At 43.6% G+C, this 12851-nt stretch overlaps 1 protein-coding gene across 1 annotated transcript in view; it reads right to left on the bottom strand.

Moving 5' to 3' along the window:
• Window positions 1-7142, bottom strand: part of ENO4 (enolase 4) — a 30624-nt gene extending 23482 nt beyond the window's left edge. Inside the window, exons 1-3 of the mRNA XM_069460077.1 lie at window positions 6911-7142; window positions 1847-1975; window positions 882-1072 (exon numbers count right to left, since the gene is read on the bottom strand). Of these exons, the coding sequence (XP_069316178.1) occupies window positions 882-1072; window positions 1847-1975; window positions 6911-7075 (485 nt within the window). The 5' untranslated portion in view covers window positions 7076-7142. The remainder of the gene's footprint in view (window positions 1-881; window positions 1073-1846; window positions 1976-6910) is intronic.
• Window positions 7143-12851: the final 5709 nt, after the last annotated feature.

Here is a 12851-nt window from a genome sequence, read left to right as displayed (position 1 = left end):
TAGGTCTACTGATGGGAGTTTTGGGGAGGGAAAACTCCAGGAAAAAAGGAATGTAATAATAATAGAAGGTATAACAGAGATGCTGAGAAAAAAACTAAGTAGATGATAATTAACAGATAAGACAAAATATATATATATAGAGAGAGAGAGAGAGAGAGAGAAATAGCATTGAGAAACTCCAAGAAAACTGAAAAACTATTCAAAAAAGTTTTCTTTTTTTAACAAAGGTCACCATCCAACTCTGAAGCAAACTAAAACATGGTATTATACACAGTTAAGCAAGTGATAAAGCTTAAGGGAAGAGAATCCAGTTGACCTTCGTTTGGCCAAGGGGGTCGTGGCATTGGACCTATGCAAAGGAAAAGGGATTTCTAACCCATTACTTGGTCAGGCATTGAACAATACTTACATAGCCCTAGTAAACACTTCCCTGATTTTCAAATGTTAGAGTCAACCTATGGGCAAAGCATGCAAGACTTGGTTGTGGCTGAAAGACACAATGTAAGCGTCAGCCATTGTGACTACATTACAGGACATGAGAAGCTCACAGGTGGCAAATGAGGGCAAGGCGGGAGGGAAAGGACATCCTCTGGATTCGTAACTCGACTCTTTTTCTGAGAAACTTTTTACTGAATCTTAGGAGAGCTCTATGCAAGGAAAGGGAACAAAAGGCCCTATGTAGCCTTACATAGTAAGATCTTAATAACAGGATTTTCAGGAGAAAAACTATTTTATGCTAAATGTTGCTGATTTCACATATGCTTCTTAAACTGACTTCCCAACTCTATTGAGTCGACAGACATGTTTTATTGGCGGGTGAATGGAAAGACAACAGACGCATATTTATACCTGATGTTCATATTTCACAGTGGCAGCTGTACCTGAGCAGGTGATCCACCGCCACCTGGTCGGTGGGTGCAAGGCCCTGAAGCTCCTGGGTGATGGGGCCGTTGACCCAGTGCACAGCTGTGCTGACCGCACTGGCCCTCTCTGCCTCCTCCGCTTCAGCCAGCTCAGGCACAGCGCTCTCGTGGACTCCAAAGTGAGTCGAGATCACCACAGAACATATGTTCTGAAAATTATATAAATATGTTCTACATTTTCTCTACCTCTCACAGAAAATAAGAAATTGAATTAATCCAGCTTTTAATGTGTATGATATTTTCTCACCAATTTCAAAGGGAAAATGAGAATATATAATTTTCTTTGAGATATTTTTATAGCTGTTGAAACACTGTGGAACCCAACTTCATGGAACATTTAAAATTATTACTTAAAATATCCTTATAAAAACCCTATATTGAACTTCATTTTTTATCATTACCTCTCTAATAAATAACTGCAAGAATACAGATTCAATAATAATTCTCTTTCCAGAGACTGTAGCAAAATTATTTCTAATGAATATGTAGCAATTAAAGTAAATTAAAATGAATTGTTAGAACTATTAAAATGAATTACTTTCTTTATTTGGATCAGTCTACATATTACAAATCCACATATAAATATATGAACCTATAAACCTCTACAGAGACTTATAGAACTCATCACATTTGTAATGTCAGAGTTTTAAAACTATTTTGGCTTCATTTTCTTTCTCACTGTTGGATCATCTTCAGGTTAGTATGTCATATCTGTAACCAAATTACACTTAAACATAAGCCATCATGGTTGATTATATGATTCATGCTTACATGACTACCTATGAATAATGTGTGTATATATATGTATACATTTCACAAACACTGAATTGCAAAACATTAATTTTCTGCAGTTTAGACAATAATTGCTAACAAGTGCAGTGGGGCAAGGACATACTAAAGAACACATTTAAACTGCCTCATACCTTGGGAAAGTTTTGAATGGTGCAGAATGTTTCCACTTGCAGAGTTGGAAGCCCCAGTCCATCCAATACGTTTTTCCCCACTATTTTGTATATGGTAGGAGGCTTTGCAAGTTTAGAAAAGTAGTTTGCCTTCAACACACACAAAAAAAGCAAAAATCAAAAACCACATCTGATTTATCTTCAAAAGGCTATTCACAGTTATCCTAGTTTCTACTAAACTTCTCCATGAGTATCCTTCCTGATGCCGGGATTAGACTAGCAGCTCTGTGGAACTGCCCTGCCCTCATGTACTGAAATTTGAATTCAGCCTGATGCTGAGTCTCTGCTACATGGGGCAATTTGTGGTCTCTTGAACTCTCAGCAAAAACTTGCATACATTTCTTAATTTAAAGGCCCTGTGTAACTGTTTCAGAGGCCTTATAGTCAACTCAATTCCCTAAACTATCCCTCTTTCCAGGATGCAGAAGTCAATTGTTCTCTAGAATGCTGTGATGCATTCAAATTTAAGAAACCTGAAGTGGGCCAATTTTTATTCCTGCCAGCAAGGCATCTGATATTCTAATGGTAAAGACTTATGCAGTGGCTGTATCTCACTCACCATCAGCTCATGCATAGTTCTGTGCGGGGAGTTAGCTACACTCCCAGCAAAAAATAGGGTCCCTCAGGCAGGGGTCGTCACAAAGGATGGAAAAATAATAGGAAATAGAAATAAAACAATACACAGAGGCAAAAATATAGTTTATAAAGAATAGATTTATGAAAATAGGTAAAGGAGAGTGCTCAGATGTCTACATGATTTTCCCGTCAATTGTGCAGCCCAGACTGAAGTTTTACATCAGCATTTATAGGTACAGTGATCGGTTACCAGGGGTAACAGATTTACATAATAACAGGTAGTTCGGTTTAGGTTCAAAGTCTTCCAAAAGGTTTCTACAGATCCCTTAATTAACTCTATCTATGTGAACAAATGGTTACAAAATCTTTCTAGGACAAACTTCTAAGTTTTAAGATAAAGCTATCACTTTAGGAAAAACAGAGACATCGTGGCTCTGGTTATTGTGTACTAGGACAGAATTTTCAGAAGTCAAGCAAGAGCTGTCCCTTATGCTAATTACTTTAACCACATGGGTCCGTCTGGGGCCCATGTCGGGCAGCATGTCTTTATCGATCAGCTCCCATCCCCTGGCTCCATGCAAAACCTGCTTTGTCGCTCAAAGCAGGTGAGAACCACAGGCCTGAGACTGCAGTGTCACCTTGGAATGCAGCTGCTACTGACCATTGAGACGCCCTCCTGAGGCCAGGCAGCTTTTGATATGCGAACTAACATGTTCACATTTTCCTTCAGGGCAAAGCCTTGCAATACTCCTGAAATCATTTCTGTCTCTAAAAATATAGGGGGCATTTCTATAAATCAATATTTCTTAGGCTCAACAGTCCTGTCTGTTCAAAGAAGCTTTTTGGAAACCTCACTAATAGCAGTTTCATTGACATGGAAAAGCACAAGCCATTTGGAAGTGATCCGATAAAGAGGCTGAAGAAAGAGAATGAAACTGAGGTAGAAAGTCCACCAAGGAGCCTGGTGTTTCTATATAGAGGATCAGGAACTAGGAGGATCTCCAAGAAGAGAAAGTGAAGGCACACCCTCCTTGCTCTCCTTATTACCAGATAGTATTGGGTTCCTTGTTTTCATTTAGCAGACCAGGTCTCTGATCTTTCAGTTCAAAATGTAGTGACTTCAACTTAGACAACAGATCATCTAACACGCACAATGTGCCACCTCAGAGGTGAGGCTCCAGCAGAATGAAAGCAAAGCCAATTTTCAAGCCATCTGTGCATTTTAAGAACGATGGTTTGTACATTATAGGGTAAGTGCCTAAATGAATTTCGATAGAATCAGGGAAGGAAAAATGTTATTTAGCTTTTACTCTGTGTGTTATAGAGGGTTCAATTTAACAAGCATTGAACACCTACAATGTGCAACATACTGTGTTAGGAGGGGAAGGAAACTAACATTTTTAAAGTGTTTAATATGAACACTTTTGAAGGAGTGACTGTGTCTTATCACTATATCATGTACCACAGTGCCTGGCATATATAGGATTCCATAAAGTAAATCTTGTATAAATGAATGTCACACCCATCCCTGGGAACTTTGTATACGTTATGCCATTAAATTCTCAACACAACCCTCCGAAGTAGGTAATACCATCTCTATTCCACAGATGAACAAACTGAATTCCAGAGAAATTAACTGTCTGAGATCACAGAGCCAATTTTTAAATGGTCTACTGCTTTGGAACAGACCACCCCAAAACACAATGGCTTAAACCATTAATTTGCTGATGATTCCACAGTATGGGCTGGGCTCAACTGGGAAATTCTTTTGCTGGTTTTGCCTGGGGTCTCTTATGTAGATGTAGGCATCTGGAGGCTTGACTAGGGCCAGAATATCCACGGTGTTTTCACCCACAAGTCCAGTGCCTCAGCGGGGCTGACTGGGCATCTGTCTTTCTCACAGGATATCCTGGGGCCTTGCATCTGCCGGAACCTCTCTCTACATGATCTCTCTCTCTCCAGCAGGGTAATTGAGACATCCTCACAGCATGATGACTAGCTTCCAAGAGGACAAGCCTCAGTATGCCAGCACTCATCACGCCTCTGTTTGTATCATGCTTGCCAAGGTCCCATTGATCAAAGGAAGTTGCACTGGCCAAGTCCAGAGTCAATGTGGGAGGGACTTACATAAGAGCGTTCACTCTGGAGGTGTGGTTCTTTGGGGGACAGCTAGTTAAGTGGCAGAGAATCTTCTCGATTCCCAATCCAAAACTCTTTCAATAGTAAGTTTTATGAGGAAGGAATAAATAGTACTGTTACTGCCTACAAGGATCTTTCTTTCCCTTGCCTGAATTCCTCTATTATGTAACAAAAGTATAGAAGAAACGGCATTTGAGCTGAACACTGGAGGAGGTGTAATTTCAACAGGCAGATAAGGATAGGGCAGTAGAGGGCAGATACCTCAGGTAGAGGGAATAGGATAAGCAAAGGGAGAGAAGCGGGAAACTTCTGGCCTTAGGGGGTAGTCAGTGATCCAGTGTGGAGGAGTGGGAGATGCAGTGGGGAGTGGGAGATGAGGCTGTCACCAGAGGTAGGGCAGTGAGCACTACGAACCATGCACATGAAGCCCAGCAAGCAAGGGTCAGCTACTGGTGGTTTCTGAGGAAGAGAATCATGGTCAGACTTGAGTATTAGGACATTGCTCTGGCAGCACTCTGCAAGATGGACTCAATAGAAGGTGAGACCAGGTAAGAACAGGATGGCCAAAACTAGGGCAGTGACACAGAAAATGAAAAAGAGGTTGCCTTTTTGCTAATGCAATTCCTGAACATCTTTCAAACTCCAAGCCAAAGCTTTCCTGGATACTACAACCTACAGGGATCTCCTCCATCCCTGAATTCCTTTAATCGGCATATAGTGATCTGCCCCTCAGTCTAGCACACAGTCACATACCACCTTATCTTTTGTTCCAATTATTTTACGTATCAGTGGCTTTTGTCCCTAAGTAAACCATAAGCTCCCAGAGAGCTGTGCAAATCAATGTCCTGGCTGCCTAACAGACTGGGAAGAACATTACCCTGGGGAACAAAAGTCCAAGTTTTTAGTCTTGTGCACTAAGTAGCTGTGAGACAATCGTTTAGTGTCTTTGTAAAATGAGGAAGTTAGACTAGGTAGCATCCAAGAATTCCTCTAGCAAGAGATAATAGAAAGAGAATGAAATCAGAGTCAAATATTCACTCATTCATCCCACAAATAGTTCTTGAGTGTCCACTGTGTTCCATACACTCTGCAGGGACACGGACATGGTTTCATTTGTTTTCTTCTGTTACTGACTGTGTGCCTTGGGAAAATCATTTAATTTTCACGGGGCCACAGGTTATTTGTAAAATGAAAGTCATAATTTTTACCTTGCAGTGTTTCTAAGGAAGCGAGATAAAACACAGTACAAGGGGCTCAGTAAACACCGCGCCCTCAACCTTTGATGGGCCCTGACTGAGGGGAAAAAACATTCCTGCAGCATCCTCTATATCAACTGTGGCAACAAGATTTGGTTTTGAATTCTTACAGCACATTGTGCTTCTTCACAGCACTTACCATTCTGCTTGATGCGGTCATGCCCGCATGCTTTCCCTGCGCACAGCGCAAACCCCTACCAGCCCTGATCCCGCTGCCTTCCAGACGGTCATTGTAGGTTAGTTACTTAAGGATCTGGAAGTGGGAAAACTCTCGCCTTTGTTTCAACTGCTCATTGCTTAAGGCTAAGGTATATGCCAGCTCTCAGAACTGGGCCCAGGGGCCCAGGTGGTAAGAAAAGGCCCTTGCCCTCAACAGAAGCTCACAAGCTGCCTCGGGAGGCTGTCTCAGAGGATCACAGTGCACGTAGGAAGAGCCATAGGAACATAGGACGATTAGTCCAGGGTGAAGTGGGCAAGGCTTTGATCAGAATTTTGAAGTTTAGGGAGGGGCTGATAAGGTGGGGACAGGCATCCAGGCAGAGGAGGGCGCCCAAGGCATGAAACCAGAGTGAAACATGGATGCAGGGGGACGCAGTCGCACGAGGCCCCAGGGCAGGCTGAGTCCAAGTTGTAGCAAATGCCAAGGCGTTCATCCCGTGGTCAAAAGGGGCCTGCTGAAGGTTGGAAAGCCGAGCTAGGGGTGTTAAGGTCTGTGTTTAAAGGACAGCTGGCAGCCATAGGCAGGCCCACGGGCAGCGAGGCCAATAGCGAGGAAGCCCGCAGGCCCTGAGCTGTCGCCACAGCTCCAAATCCGCCCTGAGGCCTCTTTCCTCTAGCTGCTTCCCTTCTGCCGCTTCCTTCCTCGAAATTCCTTCGCCCCCAGGTGCGCTCTCTGCTTCTTCCCTTCAGGAGTCGCCCCTCCTCACAACCTGGGCCCAGTCCCGGGCCCGTGGTGCGCAGGCGCGGCTCTGCGGCGCAGGCGCACCGCGTTGCCGCAGCGCAGGGCGGGGGCAGAGGGGCTGGAGGGAGGAGGGTGCTGGTCCCAGGTCCCTACCAGGTGCCCGTAGACGTCGGCAGGCTGGAGGTAGAAGGTGGAGTTGAGCAGCTCTTCCAGCCTGCGCGGAACGTCGTTCTCCCGGTAGTACTCCATCGCCTGCTGCTTCAGCTTCTGCAGCTCCTTAGTGGTCCCGCAGCTGCGGCCGCCGCCTTCTTCCCCCATGGTAGGAGATTAAGGCTACAGCGGGGTTTAGCCGGGGGGCCCACGAGCGTCCTCCCTGTCACTAGGCAACGCAACGAGATCCCGACCCTAGATCTCGCGAGTTTCCAGCCCTAGGTTCTTTCCGCTACAGGAGCAGCCCCCTGTTCCCGGAGCTGCGAATGGCACTTGAGCCCCCCTCCCTCTCTCCTCTCCCCGAGGCATTGGGCGCAGGCGTTGGGCTCCTAAGGTCCCGAGACTTGAGCTCTCCCGGGTTAGTTTTTCATCACTTTCCCGCGATGGTTCTCCAGATGGGGAAATAGCTAACGATCTCCTGAAGTGCGTGGAAGCTTTAGCTCTGACTTCCAACTGGGGACGCGCGCTCCGCGTTCCCCTTGACCCCAGGACTCGGGCCGTCTGGCCATCCACACCCATCCCCTCCTTCGCGATTAGTGAGCTCCTCCGGGTGTGAGGGCGGCTTGTGCCAGGCAGGCCCATTTTGATGGGGGGAGGAATGTAAGAACTCAGGGTATCCTTGATGGGCTGTGGAGGTACCAGGAATTCCTTCAGCCTATGTTTGTTAACTACCTGCTCTGAGCCGAGCAGAGTAAGTATACTGTGATGTCCAGGAGAGAAATGGCTGCGCGCCCTCGCCTGGGATGTTAGTGGGGGTGAAATCAACGAAAGGAAAAAACCAACGTGGGCCGAAAAAATTTGGGGTGAACCTCAAGGGATGGTTATGGTTTGGATAGGCCTAAGTGTGGGGGATGATGCAGACAGGACTATGTCCTTGGCTCACTTTCCCTGTTCCGGGATGCTGCCTACGTCCTGCCCTTATATAAATCCAAAGTGCTTGCCTGGCTTCCTTACACCTGCCAGGTGTCGTATGCAATTTTAGAATTTCTTAATGTGCACCCTCTACTCTAGATACTTGTACTGCTGCAGGAATGGGCCGAGATGGACGGGGTGTTCTGCTCTTGCCTGTTTATGTTCCTGACCTAAGCAGATCACTTGAAGATCTGTGCTGCGCTTTGCTCCTCTGGAAAATATAACCTTACCTACTCTGCCTGCTTCACAAGTCACTTAGGATAAAATGAGAATGTGAGAAAGCACTTTGAAACAAGATAGTTATTTTCAATAGATGCACGTATGGATGTAGGTATATAAAAATGTGTGAAGTACTATTATACACACGCTAACGTATAAAGAAGTATGAAAACACTTATAGAGATCTCCATCTTTACAAAAAATAAAAAAACATTAGCCGGGTGTGGTGGCATGCATCTGTTGTCCTAGCTACTCGGGGAGCTGAGGCAGGAGGATCCCTTGAGCCCAGGAACTTGAGGTTGCAGTGAGCTATAATTGTGCCACTGCACTCCAGCCTGGGTGATAGAGTGAGATCCTGTCTAAAAAAACAAACAAAACAAAAAACAACCTATAGAAGTACGATCATACAAACCCAGACATGCACCTCCCTCTGAATTTTCCTCTGTTTTTTCTGGATCTCTGGAATGTCTCTCAGTTGGTGTGTGATAGATCATAACGGGACTGCCTTACCCGCCTTGCTAAATGGAAATCTTTTGACAGAAGGAGCTGAGTCAGAGTCATCCCCACATCCACTGCAGACCCGAGAGCCATGTAGGGGCAGAGTATGTGCTTTGCTGAATAGGTGTTAAGTGAACCTTTATATTAATGCAAAATAAGCTGATACTATTGCTGTTGTTTCCATCCCACCCTTGTGCCTTTCCTCATATCCCCCTGGAGGGAAGGCATTCACTTTTTGAACGCATATCCTTGCATGCCTGGGTTGAGTCCCACACCTTCAGAGAAGCCGTGCTCCACAGTCCAGCTCTCTCTGGCCAGCCCTTCCTTTCTTCTGAAGGTCTTCCCCACTTGCGGCCTGGGTTGCATCAGCCCTCAGGAATGTCTTGATTCATTTGACGTTTTAATGGAAGGTTGAAATTATCCTGGGCTGGGATCACAATTTCTCAGAGTCTCCTGTGTAACCCATTGTCCTCTAAGTTTCATGAGAACAGGGACTTGATCCGGCATGTTGACCAAGGTACCTGCAGCATCAGTACGTTACTTGACAGAATAGATGCTCAGTAAATATTTGTTGAATGAATGAATGGGTTTTATACATAAGAAATGGTTCATAAATACTTAAAATCAAATGTTTTGGAGTTGGGTGAATAATGAATACATCAGCCTGGCTGGAGCAAAGGGTTTGTTTTCAGGAATAAAGAGCAATAAGGATGGAAAAGTAGTCTGAGGTGCAATTGAGAAGGGACTGGAATCCCATTCTGAAAGAGAGGGAAGCAACCGCAGATCTCTGAATAGAGGAAGGGCACGATGGAAGAGATGAAAGTAGTGTACGTGTAAGGTCCTAAACTGATGGCAGCAATGAGAAGAGATGGAGAGAGGATAGGAAGGAATGATGGAGAAGGCTTTGAGTGATTGGATATGGGGCTGGGGAAGCAAAGATGACCTCTGAGGGTAACCTATTATCGTTGACAGAAACGGGATCAGTGAGTCAGCTGGTTGTGGAGGGAACACGAGGCATTGGGTTTTAGACGCATGGAGCTCGAGGAGCACTGGAGAAGAGGGAAGACTGAAGATACAGGTAGAAGACATCCACACAGAGTTTAAAGTTGAAGTAAGATAGACAAATTCTCTAAAGGGAAAAGGGGGAAAATCTTGAAGTGAGGACCTAAATATTGGGGAAGGAATATATTTCAGACATAGGAGGAGGGCAACGAGCTACAGCAGAAACAAATGAAAAGGAAAAAATCCAAATCACAAAGTCTAGGGCAGAGATTTTTGGGACTGTGTCAGGGGTGTGTGTGTGTGTGTGTGTGTGTGTGTATAGAATAAAGTCTGAAAAGATGTACATCAGCATGTTGTGTTGTCCTGGGGTGATAGGGTCGTAGGGAGCATTTGTTTTCTCCTTTTTATGTAGTGGTAGTATCTGATTTTCCTAAAATGAATGTATTACTTATATAACTTTCAAAAATTACATTAAAAATATTTGAGGGAAAGATGTTAAGTCAAAGGTTACAGGAGGGTTGAATACTGAGAAGAGTTAATTAGGAACTTGTTTCATCTTCTCAAAACCGTGTGAAGGCAAGAAATAAAACTACCATCCCAGTCTACTTCTGTCACACATGCAATCAACAGATATTCATTGACTGCCCACCATGTGCCTGGCACTGTTCTAGGCACTGGAGAAAGAGCAGTGAATAACAGATGACATTCCTTCTCTTCATAGCACTTAGTTCCAATGGCACTCCAGTAGCACTTACATCTGAGTGAGTCATCAGGAAAATAAACTGAAATCATAGACGTGAAAGCATTTTGAAAAGTTAGCGTGCTAGGGGTTTACTAGCCTATTGGTGTTGACAGATCCAGAGTAAATAAAATGATTATTCATGAATATTCCACTTTCTTATATTCCATAGATATTAGGAACACTGGGGTTTTAGCTGTAAGATGCATTCACATATATGCAGATTTTACACATACTTTACACATTGCTTGGTGACTATATTTCCACTTCATGTTGAGACTAAATGCCCAAGGGCACTTCCAGAGCATCGGAACTTGAGAGGGGTTGAGTGTGTTGCTAACCAAAGGTACCAAACTGCAGGGGTTGAGGATGGGAGGGATGGAAGGGGAAAAGAGAGGCTCAGAAGAGCCTCAGGAGATGTAGAAAGTTCCAGGAACATGTCCACAGAGAAAGGGGAGGACTTTGCTCTCCTTTAGAAAGAGGAAATGATATTAGAGAGAGAATATAGTGATGACTGCTAATGCCCCCTGAACCCATCTGTGACTGTGCTGGAAGGTGTGTATGATGTGAGACAAGGGCCATTTGTCTGGGAATGGGAAAACCTAGGTTAGAATCTCCCCTAAGATCTTTACCTCATCAGTAAAAAGAGAGGTTTGGACTAGATCAGTGTTTCCTAAGCTTTTTGAGTATGAAGACTCCTTTTAACAACAAAAGCAGTTGAGGCCCCCTCCCCAGGTAATAGTAATTATATATAATGACTGTAAATTCAGTAGTACTTTTAAAGGCATTTATATTTTGTTCGTGGAAACTCTGTACATATGAAAAGGAATACATTTATGAGCAAGCCATTACTCAGTGCTGGGTGTGTGTTTGGAGTGGTGGGCCCCTTGCACAGAGTCCACAGGCTTCCTGGGAAACTTTGGTGAGAGCCCCTGAACCGGGTCTTTCCGTTTAAATCGCTCTTACTTTGTAGCTCTGATTCAAGATAAAATATCAGGACACATTAGTCTATTCCATCCTGCTAATTGAAGGCTCTTCATAGAGGAAATTAACCATTCTGCAGTCTCTGCATTTCAAAAAGAATTTCTAAGCTATGTCAGACATTTCCTAAATGAATGCAGATGAAGAAAATGTATTTGTTCATTTTTCCTTAATCCTATCCAACACGTTTATTTAAATTGGAAATTGTTTGCCATGACTTTGATGTTCAGAAGTGATTATTTAGATGTTATTTTGGGGTTGCTATCAAGTGCTTGTTAATTCTCCTTTCCTGCATTTGACACCTGTGTCGAATATCATTTTTCATAGGGAACTAATGAGCATGGTTGCAGGTGCCTTTAATCATAAGCTGGAGACAGGCTAGATGGAAAATGTTGCCTTTTCCTCATCTAGAAAATGGGAATAAGAATGTTAACCATCCTCACCCAATTGTTACGAATGAGAAATATGATTGCCAAGTTAATTGCAAATATAAATACCTGTAAATTAAATGCTAAGTAATAAAAGTAGGAATAATTTGTCTAATAAAGAGGGTTTTTTATATTTGGTTTTTTTTTTTTTTCCTTTACTGATGTCTCCCGGCAATAGTCATTACCACTTTAGTAGTAATAACAACAACAACAAAACCAACCAAAACCACAGCAGCAGCCACCTTTGACTGAACACTTTTATATGTCTGGAGCTTTACTTACATCATCCCATTGAATCTGCAAAACAGCCACAAAAGGTAAGTGATTGGCCCAAGACCACACAGTTGATAAATAGCAGAGATGGAATTCGAACCCAGGTGTCACTGACTCCACTGCCCATGCATTTCCCTTTGCGCACTGCTGCCTCTCAAAGCTAGAACTCTCTGAGATTCTGCTCTCTCATGTCAGCTGTTGCTAGACTCTTGTCAACCCTTTCTGGAGGAGCCAGTTGAGTTGCTCACACTGAGGTCTTGGAGAGAGGCCTCTGAGTAAGTGGTGTTAGTCTCTTGATCACTGGTTCTCAGTCTGAGCTGCACATCTGAATCACCTGCAGATTCTACTAGAATCTAAGCACTATTAGAATTTATGTACCATGAAAAGACATATTGTCTATTTTATTCATTGGTACAGTATTGAAAAATACTGAGGCTTGGGCCCTGCCCCAGACCTATTAAATGGGATTCTCCAGTGGGTGGAGCCCACACATAGGTATTTTTAAAGTACATGATATTAATGTACAGCCAAGGTTGAGAATCACTGCTTTAAAAGATTTCTCATGGATCAAGTCAGAAAGAGAATGACTAAGGCTTCACCCAGGGCTTAGGAGTGTTGGGTCTTGGAATCAGACAGAGTACATGGGTTCAAATCCTGATTCTTCTAGTTCCCAGCTGTGTGACCTTGTACAAATTACTTAACCTCTCTGACCCTATTTCCTCAATGATTAATATTTCCAATTTCACGGGATTACTATGAGATTAAATTTAAAAATCCATGTAAATTTTTTTTCTACTGTAACACATGGTAAATGATGTTGTTGTAACCAAAG

Source organism: Eulemur rufifrons, chromosome 28, assembly GCF_041146395.1.
Source record: "Eulemur rufifrons isolate Redbay chromosome 28, OSU_ERuf_1, whole genome shotgun sequence".
NCBI classification, from domain to species: Eukaryota; Metazoa; Chordata; class Mammalia; order Primates; family Lemuridae; genus Eulemur; species Eulemur rufifrons.
This window is presented reverse-complemented; position numbering and strand designations above follow the sequence as displayed.